Source organism: Microtus oregoni, unplaced genomic scaffold (assembly GCF_018167655.1).
Source record: "Microtus oregoni isolate MIOR12 unplaced genomic scaffold, Mior012 000011F_ref0000422, whole genome shotgun sequence".
Lineage (NCBI taxonomy): Eukaryota > Metazoa > Chordata > Mammalia > Rodentia > Cricetidae > Microtus > Microtus oregoni.
The window spans coordinates 43,970,186-43,983,570 of record NW_024543070.1 but is presented as its reverse complement, the minus strand read 5'-3'; the positions used below and the strand labels follow the sequence as shown (position 1 = coordinate 43,983,570).

Genomic DNA, 13,385 nt, shown 5'->3' with positions numbered 1-13,385 from the left:
TTGCCCAGGCTGGCCTTGACTTTACTATGTAGCGGAGTGTGACCTTGAACTTCCTACCGCCACCTTTCAAGTGCTAACGTGCTAGGATTACAAGTGTGTATCACATACCCAGTTTCTTGTGTGTGCGCTGTAGGTATTCACATGTGAGCACCCGCCTGTGTGGATGTGTGTGGAAGACAGAGGTCAATGCCAGGGTCTTTCTCAATTGTCCTCCACCTTATTTTCACTTACAGTTACTGACTACAATGTTATCTCAGTGGGTAGCGGCATGCAAACGGGGTGTCTGCACTAGAGATCTTCATTTGTTCCTCTGGTAAAACTCAAAGCTTAAGAGTTACTTTTCTTTGTTGAAATGTTCACTTGTCTTTTTTGCACTGTTGGATTTAAGTGGTTTTTCTAAAGTGATTGTATGCTTCTACCTTATGACCACGTAGGATACAACTGCAACCCCGCCTCCATGCATTCTTTCCTGGAGATCTAACACAGAAAGTTAGTGGCAAACAGAGTGACAGGCCATCTGGTGGTCAATACTGTCAACCTGACGGAATATAGATTAACCATCCAAGAGGCAAGATGTGTCTGAGAGGGTTATCTAAGATTAACTGAAATGGAACCCTCCTCGAGTGGTGCCATCCCCAGAAGGAGAAAGTTGGCTGAGCACACACAAACATCAAATGACATGTGACCAGGTCTCCTGCCCTGACTTTTCCACCACGGTTAATTACACTGTGACCAAGTCTTCTGCCCTGACTTTTCCACCATGATGAATTACACTGTGAGTTGAGCCTAAATAACACCCCCCCTTCCAGTATTTTAAACACAGCAACAGTAAAAGCTTGGGCATCTACCATTCTTTTGTTCTTTTTAATCCCAGTGGGGGAAGGGTATAACTAAACAAATGCCTGCAGAGAAGGCCAGTCTTTTCACCCAGTCTTTCCTAAATCCCTCTCCCCTTTCTTCCTTCCCTCTCCTCCTTTTCCAGCAGTGAAGAGGATTAAATCCCAGCCCCCTGCAAGCATCCTCCCACTGAGCTCACCCCAACCCCTCTAGTGGCTTTCATTCATTGAGAACAGCATCCGTCTAGCCCAGTCTCATACCCTGCTGAGTGGAGGGACATCTGACATCTTCTGCCAGTTCCAAAGGTCTTTAAATTTTAGTCTCCATACACCCAAGGCTATGAATTACATAATCTCAGCATCCCCAAGAGATCTAAAGAGTGGAGAAGGTAACATTTCCTGAAAGTTCTATTTAACAAGAATAGTTTTTTTTTTTTTTAAAAAAGGATTTATCTTTTTATTTGTGTGCGTATGTGCGCACCTGCAGAGAGGAGAGGCTCCCTGGAGCTGGAGTTACAGGTGATTATGTGCTGCTTGATCTGGGTACTGCTGGGAGGCAAACCTGGGGCCTCGGCAAGAGCAGCAAGTACTCTCAAGCAACTGAGCCATCTCTCTAGCTGATAACAAGAACTTTTGATCAAGCAGAATATGTATCCCCTACCTTCTGAATATGGAATAAAACAATCTATTAAAAATTAAACTGGCAATGGATAGTCTTAGCACAAAAAATGTGTAACCTACAGAAGCATTCGCTTCCTAGGCTTTGCAATTCAAAGGGTATCGTGCCCCACCAACCTACCAGGCCAGGAGTAAGGGGCAGGAAAAGAGGCTTGCTAGAAATAAGAATCCTAGGGCTGGAGAGATGGCTCAGAGGTAAGAGCACTGGCTGAGTTCAATTCCCAGCAACCACATGGTGGTTCACAACCATCTGTAATGAGATCTGGTGCACTCTCTGAAAAGGGTATATATAATAAATAAATTAATTTAAAAAAAAAAAGAAAGAAATAAGAATCCCACCCCAAAAGTTCCAACCAGAAGTTGCATTAATAAGGTAAGCGCCCACATGACTCAAAAGCTCAGCTGGGTGTGTGGAGAGCTGCTAGGAGGTTACATAGCTTGAGTTCCCGTATTTGTACACCAATTTGTTCCCTGTAGTTGGAGCCAAATTAACACAGTGCTTAAGGAGTTCACGTGGGGATAAAGACACCCACTATAAAATTTCTTATTGTACTAAATCTCTGTCGACAATTTGAAACTAATTCTCCAGACCAAAAAAAAAAAAAAATTATAAGAACATAATTTGGGGATGAGTTTATCATTACCCTGAGATGACAGAATGATTTTAAGACATCACATGACAACTGACTCCATCCTACTGTGTGCAGACTGAGGACTGACATGTAATCATCTTAATAACTACGGCCAACTCTGTCATTCTGGTCTTGACATCTGCGATTCCTCTCTTGAAGGTGTCACAGCGGACTGTCTCTGGACAAAAGCTTTGCTAATATCGTTTTCTTACCTATCATGGCTCCTGAGGCTTACAAGAGAACACAGAGATAAGTGAATGGCTGAGCGCTTCCCAGGTGAGCACCTATATATTTTAAATCACACGTGTGATCACTGCATCACAGGTGTGCAGCTAGGGAGAAAAAAATGCAGGAAAAACGTCCACTAGGAACCTACACGACATAAACGAGGATGAGCACAGTGAAGGAAAACCACTCACGTGAGGGGGATAGTGTTGGCTTTGGACTGTCTCCGACTTTTCAGGGCCCGAAGCTTGTCTCCTTGTGTTACTCCACTGATTTCATCATCATCACTATACTGTGTGGATTAAAGCAACAGCAACAGAAAAAGAAAACACTGAGCTCTTAACTTAGGTTCCTACTGAAGCAAAGTGGCTACTTATCCAGACACACACAGGCATGCACACACACACACACACACACACACACACACACAAAGCATGTATGCATTTATGCACACATGTACACACACAGAAACATGCAAACTTATACAAACACACTCAGAGGCATGGGTGAGCACTCAGAGAGGTATGTGTATTCATGCGCACATGCAAACACACATACTTTAAGTTTCTTCTGAATGCTACAAGAGTTTTCAAAAATCAAACTATCAGCCATATATTTCACGACAATCAAAGCTGACTTTTGGAGTCACTGGACCCAAAGCCCTCATATGTAAAAGAGTAAAGATACATAATAGGCTTTTGGTATTAGAACTTGTAATAGTTTGGACATTCATTCAATACCCCTTAGCCTAGTATTGCTGCCTCTGAAAGTGCAGCTCTTTGAAAGTTCTCGACTTGAACCTCTAAAGCAGCTAAGAGGACGGGGCGCTGGGGTGGGGCAGTGACCAGATCCAGCTGAAGATGGCTCCCTACTGCTCATTTCCATCTGTGTTTAGGAAGTAAGACACTACGAGCACACAACTTTCTTTCCAGTCAAACACTTCCAGAGAGGGTTGTATCTTAACACAACTGTGTGGTGGCAGCCCTCCAAGGTCACTTTATTATCTTTACCTATGGTTTTCTCCATGCCCTACAAGGATCTCAACAGCATTTACAGCAATAACAACAGCGTGATCGGGACGGTTCCATTACCGGCTCTGGCTCTTGATTGTCTTGATTCTCAAGCCCACTTATCGAAATGTCGTCAATATCCGAGAGTTGTTTGGAGAAGGCTGTTCTGAGGGGTCCATTCTCCTGCCCTCTCAACTTCTGGCGGTAATAGTCACCTTCCAGCCAGAGGCTTGACTGTTTCCTAGGGTGTTTAGACAACAAGAAAATACAGCTTTCCATTAAGGACGCCCTCCCATCCCCCGCCCCTACTCACACTCCTGCTGTTACAGGAGACAAGCTTCCAGGGTACTTACATGACTAGAAACTGCTGCTGGGGCCCAATCACGGAACCCGGTCTACAGATTCTGAGCCAGGCAATGCTTTCGGCTGCCGTCATCCTATAATGCTTCATGAGGTAGCAGCCTATCAGAGTACCTGTTCGGCCAAGGCCAGCTAGAAAAACAAACAATCCATGAAACCTGGTTGCACATCCTCCAGAATTTTTGGAACAGGAGGAAGAAAAAAAAAAGCAAAAATATTAAAGCCTTCCCAGGGTTTTGCCTCCCTCCACAGAGGTTCTCTGAGTCAGTCTTAAGAGGTCTGTAAAAAGGGCAGTACCAGGTTTCATCCTCAAGACCTAGGAGGATGCAGCCTAGGAACAGAGACTGGATCCTTCTAAAATCCCCGGAGGATTCGATGTGAAGCCAAAGACTGAGACTTGTTTTCTGAACAGGGATTCTTTTCTTTTTTTTTTTTTAAGATTTATTTATTTATTCTGTATACAGTATTCTCAGTACTCTGCCTGCAGGCCAGAAGAGGGCACAGATCTCATTACAGATGGTTGTGAGCCACCATGTGGTTGCTGGGAATTGAACTCAGGACCTTTGGAAGAGCAGGCGATGCTCTTAACCACTGAGCCATCTCTCCAGCCCTGAACAGGGATTCTTAAGATTCTTAAGAAATGTGGTGGTGGAGAGGAGACCCAATGGTAAAGAACACTTGCAGCACAAACAATAAAAACCCAGAGACAGATAGATACTGGGGTGCAAGCTGGAGATCAGAAAAGCAAACTATCGTTGAGCTCTTACCTCTGTGAAATCTTCAGACTGAAAAGGGTGAGTTCCTGTCTCCTCCCACCTTATATTCCTCTCTGGTGCTGGGATTAGAGGCGTGTACCACCACTGCCCAGCCTCTGTGGCTAACTACTGTGGCTCCTGGGATTAAAGGTGTGTGCCACTACTGCCTGGCCTGTATGGCTGACTGGTGTGGCTAGCTTTGCACTCTGATCTTCAGATGAGCTTTATTTATTAAAACACAAAGAAAATATCACTATACTTCCCCTTTTTGTCTAAAATAAAAAAAAAAGTTATTTGTACTACAAGCACTCCTGCTCTCACAGAAGACCCAGGTTCAGTTCCCAGCACCCACTACCAGGTGGCTTATAACTGCCTGTAACTCCATTTCTAGGAGATCAGACACTCTCTGGCTCAAGAGCCACACACATGCACACAAATAAAAATAAATTTTTAAGAAGTGTTTTCTGCCCAAGCCTTACATCCGCTATCAAATCACTTTCTCAGCATCCGTAACTGTTCACGCTCTGCTTTGGCTGAGGGGTGCTTGGACATGTTAGACAAGCACTCCGCCCTAAATATACCCTCAACTCTTTTCCTTTTCTTCCCCCCATTTTGTGTGTGTCTCTGTATGTGATGTGCATGTGAGTGTGTATGTATGGTTGCATTTTGGGGGGCACATGCATGAGGAAGCCCTAAGTAGAAGTCTAAGAGTCTTCCTTCATTGCTCCCCGCCTTACTCACTAAGGCAGGCTTTCTAAATTGAACCTGACAGATCTCACCCAAATGGCTGGTTTGGCTAGCTAGTGTGGAAATCCTTGTCTCTTCCGTCGCTGTAACTATCAGTGAGCTACATGACCACCCAGCGTTTATGTGTGTCAAGGAGATCTGAACTCCAGTCTCAGGCTTGGTGTGGCAGAACGTTAGATGCTGAGTCATTTCCTGGCCTTCTCTCCTCCTACAGAGCCCATCATGATTAACTCCTATGGTCTGTGTCATCTTGGAAGGAATTTCTGGTTAAAAACCAGCATTTCAATTGGTGCCATTTTTAGCAAGCACACTGCTTTCCATAATGTGGGCAGTCCTCTTCCAAACCATTCAAAGTCTGAACAGAACAAAAAGACTAGCTTTCTTTCCACCCAAAAGCAGGTCTGCCTTCATGCCTCCAGGCAGGCAGCTCATAGTACAGATGATGGATGGACTCACCGACTCCAAAATTTCTTTTAATAAACCATGCTATATATAAACACGCTATTGTTCTCTAGCGGACCCTCCCTGATCCCCACGATTAGAAATGGGGTCCCATGAAGCAAATACATGAAACTGTGGCAGTGGCTTTGGAACTGGAATTATATGGGAGAGAACAGAGGCAGATATTAGGAAAACCACCCCAGATCAGAGCAAGCCGCGAACAGTTTCCCTCTCTTACAACCCACAGGGTGACAGCGGCTGTGGGCTTTTTAAACACGGCTTTTATGTTGAGACACTTTCCTTCTGGGCCTACTTTGTTCTCCGTGGTTTTATCACAAAAGGGAGGGGCTGAATTCCATCAAATGCCATTCCCGTATTAGCAGAGCTGATGATGCGGGTTTTGGAATTCACTGTTGCCGTGGAGATTCACACCGACTTTTTTATGTTGCACTACTTCTGTGACTCCAGGACAAACACTTTATTAGCGTGCACAATATTTTACTGTATCGTATTATCTCCTGTACCCCAGACTCACTATGTGGCTGAGGATAATCTTGAATTCTGATCCTCAACGCTAGGACTGCAGTGCGTACCACAGCACTTGGATTAGGCAGTGCTGCAGATCATGTTTGCAAAGCAAGCCTTCTACCAACAGAGACCCAGCTCCCTGTAATCCATTTACATGTTACTGAGCTCAGCTGGTAAACACCTTTGTTCAGGATGCTTACAATACTGACAGTACCTTACGGCTTCTTTGTTTGTGCTTGGGAGCAAGGCAATCCGAGCCTCACACAACAACTTGTGGTCTTCGTTCTCCTAAACTTTGAGTAAGTCTCTGAGAATCGGTGTTATTCACAGGGGATAAGCATGGTCCAGTGTTTTTCCTTCACCTGGAAACTTCATTTCAACCTTCTCTGTGTTTTAGACTTTAAACCCACTGTCTACGTCTCACGGAAACTCTGTCTTGGTAGGCTTTGTGTTTCCAGGAATTTTCCACTTCATCCCCATTACCCAACTTTCTGTTCTGCAACTGCTCATAGTCATCCTTATCACTTTCAACCTCAGACCCTTGAGATATGGTCTCTCCGTGATCCCAGAGCTTGCTGGTTTCACCTAGGCTGACAGGCTGCTATGCCCAGCGATCTTCCTGTGTGTCCCAAGTCCCATACAGAAATTATAGGTACATTCAGCCTTGCCTAACTTTTACACGTGGATCCAAGTTCAGGTCCTCTTGTCATTTCTATAGACTCTCCGTTAGTGTCCACATGGTCACGTCTCGATTTAATAATCTGAGCCTTTTCTCCTTTCTCTTCATCAATATAACTAAAGGTTTGTGATTTTTGTTAGACTTTGTGCAGAACCAATCCTGGATATTTGTACTGGTTTCCAATCTTTTCAATGTTACAGTATTTATATTACAATAATGACAATATCAAAAGCTATCACTAACTAGTCTTTAACTGTCCACGTGCAATTTCACCTCTACCAGAAATACCTGCGGGGGTCTTTCCACTCCACCCAACAGAGCACAGGACCATCTGAGGGTGGTTTAATTTCTCCTGATTTTTGAGAGAGTTTTGAAGACTTATAGGACTCTTGGTTGTAGGGTTTTTCCTTCAGCAATTAGATTAGTATCAATTCACTGCCTCTGGTCTCCACAGAACTTATAACAGAAGATCTGGTTAACTAGAGTTTCCTCTCGTGCTTCTTCCAGTGTCTGTAGTCTGTCTTTAGACAGTCTCATTATAATGCATCTTCACGGGAGTTTCTGCGTTGGTTTCGTTTGGAGTTTGCTGAGTTTGGAGAATGTTTACAATCATGTCTTTCATCAAAGTGGGAAAATTTTCCAGGCCAAGAGTTTGCCTCCTTTCTCCCTCTCCTCTGCTGGAGCTTCCTCCACACAATGGAGCTGGTCTTACGGGCTCCATCCCACAACTCTGCTAGACCTGGTGACTTTTTCTTCCCCCTCTCTCTCAAATGTATATTGGGGCTTTGCTGTATGTATGTCTGTGTGAGGCTGCACATCCCCTAGAACGTGAGTTACAGACAGTTGTGAACTGCCATGAGGGTCCTGGGAATGGAACCCAGGTCCTTTGGAAGAGCAGCCAGAGTGGCCAGTGCTCTTATCTCTCCAGTCCCTGCCCGGTGACATTTTAATGGTTTTGTTCTGCTCTTAACCGTCCTACTTCTTCCTTCTGCCTGCGCAAGTCTTCCTTGGGACCCTGTCAGTAAGTTTTTTGTTATTTTGTCTTTTTTTTTTTCTGAAGCTGAGGACTGAACCCAGGGCATTGTGCTTGCTAGGCAAGCGCTCTACCACTGAGCTAAATCCCCAACCCCTGTCAGTAAGTTTTTAAATGTATTTTCAGAACTGCTTTTTGGGTTCACTTTGTGGTTTTTGTCTTCTATTGACACTTAGATTTTGCTCACAATCCCCCCCCCCTCGCCTTTTCCCTTATTTTCTTTTCATCATGAGCACCGTTAAGGGTGCTGTGTTAAATCATCTAAAGAATCCACTATCTGATCCTTGTCAAGGATAGTTTTGTTTTGTTTTTAGGGGGGGTTGGTTTGTTGTTGTTTTGTTTTTCGAGAAGGGTTTCTCTATATAATAGTCCTGGCTGTCCTGGAACTCTCTTCGTAAACCAGGCTGGCCTCGAACTCACTGAGATCTGCCTGCCTCTGCCTCCCAAGTACTGGGATTAAAGGTGTGCACCACCACTGTTCAATTCAAGGGTATTTTTGTGGATTTTTTTATACTTTTCCTGTCTCCCCTTCCACTTTACTTTTTGGTATGCCTTGTCATCTTCCACTGCAAAATGAACATTTGAATGTTGGGGTTATAGCTCGACTCCTAACTACAAATACAGTTTTAATTCCAGAAATTAATTTGGTGGTTGTTTTATTTTTTCTTTATCTTGCTATTGAACTTTTCTTAGTGATTATATCCCTTGCCTCCTTAACCAGTTCACATTAAAGTTAAATAAACTCTACTATATCCATACAGTGTGTCATTTACAGTCATTCACGGAACATTTAGTATGAGAAACTGCTACGGCTGCTGAAATACACCTTGTCAGATCTTATTCTCCACACAGCAAGCTGCAGTAAGACCTTGCTCTATCACTGACAACCTAAGGACTTACCACATAGGCACACGACAGACATTTGAATAAATACACACATTTCAATGTGATAAGCCTTTGTAGGCGTATTCATGAAAATAATTTACTATGCTTTTCATGATTTTAGGGTTTTAAAATCATTCTTTCTGGCCAGTGAGATGGATCCACTGGTAACTTGCTATCAGTCTGATGATGTGAGTTTCATCCCCAGAAACTATATGGTAAGAGAACACACACACACACACGTGCTCACGCACACACACACACATGCGTACGCGCACACGCATGCACACACACACGATAATGTCATAGAAAAACTTTAAACCATTCTTTCAAAAACACAGTGTCGTATGTCTCCCGGTAACACAAGCGGATACGACACGTATCTCCACGCGTACTCATCCGCGTACACTGTTCTTTAGCCCAGCCCAGCCGCTTACCTTTGCAGTGCACTGCAATGGCACCCTCAACATTTTCACAAATATCCAGAAACTCTTGGACAATTGCCTCAGCAGGGGTGCTGCCATCCGGAAAGAAAAGATCATGGTGATCGAAACCAGCATCCGTAAAGCGCTTAGCATCATACATCCTCTTATTCAGACGGATAATGGTAGTTACATTGTGATTCTTAAAATATGGAATATAAGTCTCAGGAGAATGTTGGTGGTAACCTACATGAAGAAATGCACCACATCTTGTAAAATGCAGGAAGGAAAGAATGAAAAATAGTTTCACCTGAAAGAGGGTGGAAACAGTGTCTGGATTTGATTATAACTGTAAAACACAAAAGTTGTAAAAAGTTAACATCCAGGCAAAACAATGCGCTCCAATAACCACCAAGAGTGATTAAATCATACAGACTGAGTCAAGCTTAGCTTAATTCTTTCGTCTCTTTCTAAGCTGGGCTGGGTCATTCTCAGAGGTGACCATGGCAATACCGGCAGCCAACCCCACAGCACACCAGAACTCAGGACTCTTCCTCCTGCCTCACTCAGACTCTCAAACAGCTGAGAGAACAGGCACACTCTACTATGCCCAGCTTGTGCTTCCACTTCCAAAGGCTACAATGGTTCCATAGTTTTGCATACCACTTTCAAGCCTCGATCTTGAATGAGGTCCACAGAAGGCAAGAAACCGCTCTGGTATTATCCAGTTAAAATCTCCATTTTCTGCTTTCTGCAAAGGAAGACCAGGACAAATAACCTTTGAACCCCATCTCCTTCCACCTCCCTTCTCAATACTCTCAGAGTTCCAAGCCACTGGCGTTAGCATGTTGTTGTTTATTAGTGAGCACAAGATAGAAATCTATTGTGCCTTGCTTTGGGTATTCCCAAGGGGTGGCTAACCTTCCTGGTGTCAATCACTTTGTTTTAAAAGTATTTCTTTGCTTGGGTCATCAGCCTAGAAAACATACTCTGTACTCAATTACTATATTTCAACTACCTGGTTATTTTATCTGAAAAAATTCTTATGATAGGAAACTAATTCCTAGTAAGGAAGCAAACGTGTCTAGTGTACGAGGACTCTAAAAGGTCTCTCACCCATTATCCTAAACAGACGAGTAACTTGCTATGTAAACAATTTTAATTTTGACTCCCTGAGTAAAAACAGGGAATGTGTCAGATAGAAGCACGGTCTCCACTGCTTCCATCTAACAAGAGGGAAGCAAGAAAACACTTTATGCTGTGTGTGTGTGTGCAGAGGACAGAGACAGCCTTGGTGCCATTCCTCAGGTGCTGTCCACCTTGCTCTTACTGTAACCTTGGATGGTCTCAACCCGCTATGTAGACAAGGATGCCCTTCAACTCAACAGAGCTCTGTCTGCCACTGCCTTCCAAGGGCTGGGATTATAAGCATACACCACCACGCCTGGCAGAACAAGACTTTTAAAGCAACAAAAGGCAATTGACTGTGACAGAGAGAATCAGCGCCAAGAGAGAGAAAAATCACTCAACTACAGTAGAAGAAACACCGCGCTTCATGTGCCAACTGCTATTTTAATATTTCATACACCTAGAAAAAGTATTTTTAAGTGCATATGGTGCACATGTATGTGTGCATGTTCGCATGTGTGGAAGTTGACATCTGATGTTCAATGACTCTCTGCTTCATTTGTTGGAACACGGTCTCTTGCTAAAGTCAGAGCCTGCGGACACTAACTAGGCCGGTCTGGCCCACCCCTGGAATCATCTGTCTCTTCTTTCAAGTGCTGGGATTACAGGTCTCAGCCATGCCTGCCTGGCTTACTCATTGGCATCACAAGGAGGACACAGTTGCCATGAGCGAACCCCAAGGATTTGCTCTATCTTTGCCATGAAAACAGCCCAGATCGTCAACAAAACACTTCAATTCTACTTCAGACTTCTAAATAAATAAAAGCTCTTTAGAAACCGACAGCAAAAGCTAATTACCTACGGACTTGGGATATGAATGCATGGAGTACGGTCTAAAGAGCCTCCTCTCCTCAAAGTAACTACAGCTTTCCTCTTACTCATCTGTTTGGATGAGGACATCTGGAACCGAGGATTTTCTGTTTTTTTGTTTTTTTTTTTTTTATCTTTAAGTTAAAAGATATATAACTTAAAGATATCTGTGAATTTTCCTGCCTGGATACTTTCTCCTGCCCCATCTTCTCCATCTTCTTTATCTGATAGGGTAGGCCAGGACCAGAGCTCCTGGAAGAGACTTCAGTCTGGTAATAATAATCCACATTCCCACATGAGTGTGTGTTGCGCTTGTGTACGCAAATGTGTATGTGTGTGTATGTGCGTATGTGTGTGTGTGTGTATGTGTGTGTACGCAAATGTGTATGTGTGTGTGTGTGCGTATGTGTGTGGGCTGGAGGTCGACTTCCTCTCCACCTTATAGTGATACTTATTTATGTTTTAATAAATAAAGCTTACCTGAAGATCAGAGGGTAAAACTAAGCCACTAGAGGCCAGGCAGTGGTGTCACACACCTTTAATCCTAGGATTTGGGAGACAGAGTTTCTACCTGGGCTAAACAAGATCAATGCAGAAACAGATCCAGGTGGTAGTGGCTCACACCTTTAATGCAAGTACTAGGGAGTCATAGGCCTTTAATCCCAGCACTAAAGGGGAGGGGATAGAGGCTCGGGGCTCAGTCTGCAGCCCATCAGCCTTGTAAGAGGTATGATTTTTCTGTGGCTTGGTTGTTTTGCTTTTCTGATCTTCAGCTAGAACCCCAACATGGGTTGCACCACTTTATTTTTTGAGACAGGTTTTCTCACCGAATCTGGAGCTTACCGATATCAGCTAAAACAGTTGACCAGTGGGCCCCAGGGACACTGCTCTCTGTACCTCCCCAGTGCTGGCATTAAAGATGTCTGCTGCCACACTGGGCTCCTTTCACGGACACTGAGATCTAAATAAGGTTCTCGCTCTTACACAATAACCATTTTATCTACTGAGTCATCTCCCCAGCTCTGCTCCTGGATTTTTAACGTGCGGATTCCAGTAAAAGGCTCACTCTTTTATCTAAAACATTTGGGGCTTTTTGTTTTTAGATAGGGTGTCACTATGTAGCCTCAAACTACAGGCTGGCCTGAAACTCACTATATGAGACCAGGCTGGCCTCAAAGATACAGAGATCTACCGGAGTACTGGGATTAAAGGTGTCTGACACCAGGCCTGGTTATTTGTGCTTAGTTTTCATAACGGAAAACAGAAGTGTCCAGACAATACAAATAGGCTCTAACAACAGTCAAATATACTTTGGCGGTCACTAGACACAGCAACTAATTACCTTTCTGTGTCCACACTGAGGACTTCAAAACCTGTATCCCCACCACTACAGGAAAATCACCAAGACTAAAAACAGAATTTAAACTAAGCATTGCAAAGACTATACCAATGAAAAACTGTTCACCCTGGAACCACTTATTAAACTCAGAAATCTGCCTCTGTCTCCTGAGTGCTGGGATTTTTTTTTTTTTTTTTTTTTTTTTTTTTTAAGAGACAGGGTTTTTCTGTGTAACAGCCCAGGCTGTCCTGGAACCAACTCTGTAGACCAGGCTGGCCTCAAATTCACGGAGATCTACTGCCTCTACCTTCCGAGTGTTGGGATTAAAGGTGTGAGCCACCACCAGTCACCGCTGTCAAGTTGTTCCTACATCTTAAATGTTTTCAGCACACACACTGCAGAGATAACACACGTGTGAATGAACTTGACTCAGGGACCCGTTTCGCAAGCACATATCCATCAAAACATCATCCCGGCCAGTGGGGTGACTTAACAGGTCATGCAGTTGCCACACAAGCCTGATGACAAGTTGGGCCCCAGAACCCACGCAGATGTGAAAGGAGAAAATTGGCTCTGCTAAGTTGTCCTCTGACCTCACAAGCTTACCAATGCACATCATTTACACACATATAAATAATAATAACAGTAACAACAAATTAAAAGCATTACTTTGTGCACTAATATAGATACGCCGATCAAGGGCATTTCAGTGAAGTGTGGGGCAGGGAGTTTGAGAAGAGCCGGGAACTTACTTCATAGTGTTCATATTCATCAAGGTTAAATGCGTTGAAATTTAAAAAGCCATACTGCATTGCCTAAA

At 43.7% G+C, this 13,385-nt stretch overlaps 1 protein-coding gene across 11 annotated transcripts in view; it reads right to left on the bottom strand.

Annotated features, from left to right (window-relative positions):
- LOC121453499 (dual specificity protein phosphatase CDC14B-like) overlaps window positions 1-13,385 on the bottom strand; it is a 75,726-nt gene that overhangs the window by 11,058 nt on the left and 51,283 nt on the right. For 10 of the 11 annotated variants that reach the window (XR_005975018.1, XM_041660323.1, XM_041660321.1 and 7 more), the window contains 6 exons: window positions 13,318-13,380; window positions 9,892-9,979; window positions 9,244-9,474; window positions 3,735-3,873; window positions 3,463-3,622; window positions 2,566-2,663 (listed from right to left, as the gene is read on the bottom strand). Coding sequence is in view for 9 of the 11 variants with exons in the window: in XM_041660323.1 (XP_041516257.1) it covers window positions 2,566-2,663; window positions 3,463-3,622; window positions 3,735-3,873; window positions 9,244-9,474; window positions 9,892-9,979; window positions 13,318-13,380 (779 nt within the window). In the remaining 2 variants the exon portion in view is untranslated. The remainder of the gene's footprint in view (window positions 1-2,565; window positions 2,664-3,462; window positions 3,623-3,734; window positions 3,874-9,243; window positions 9,475-9,891; window positions 9,980-13,317; window positions 13,381-13,385) is intronic. The other variant, XR_005975019.1, reaches the window with a different exon arrangement.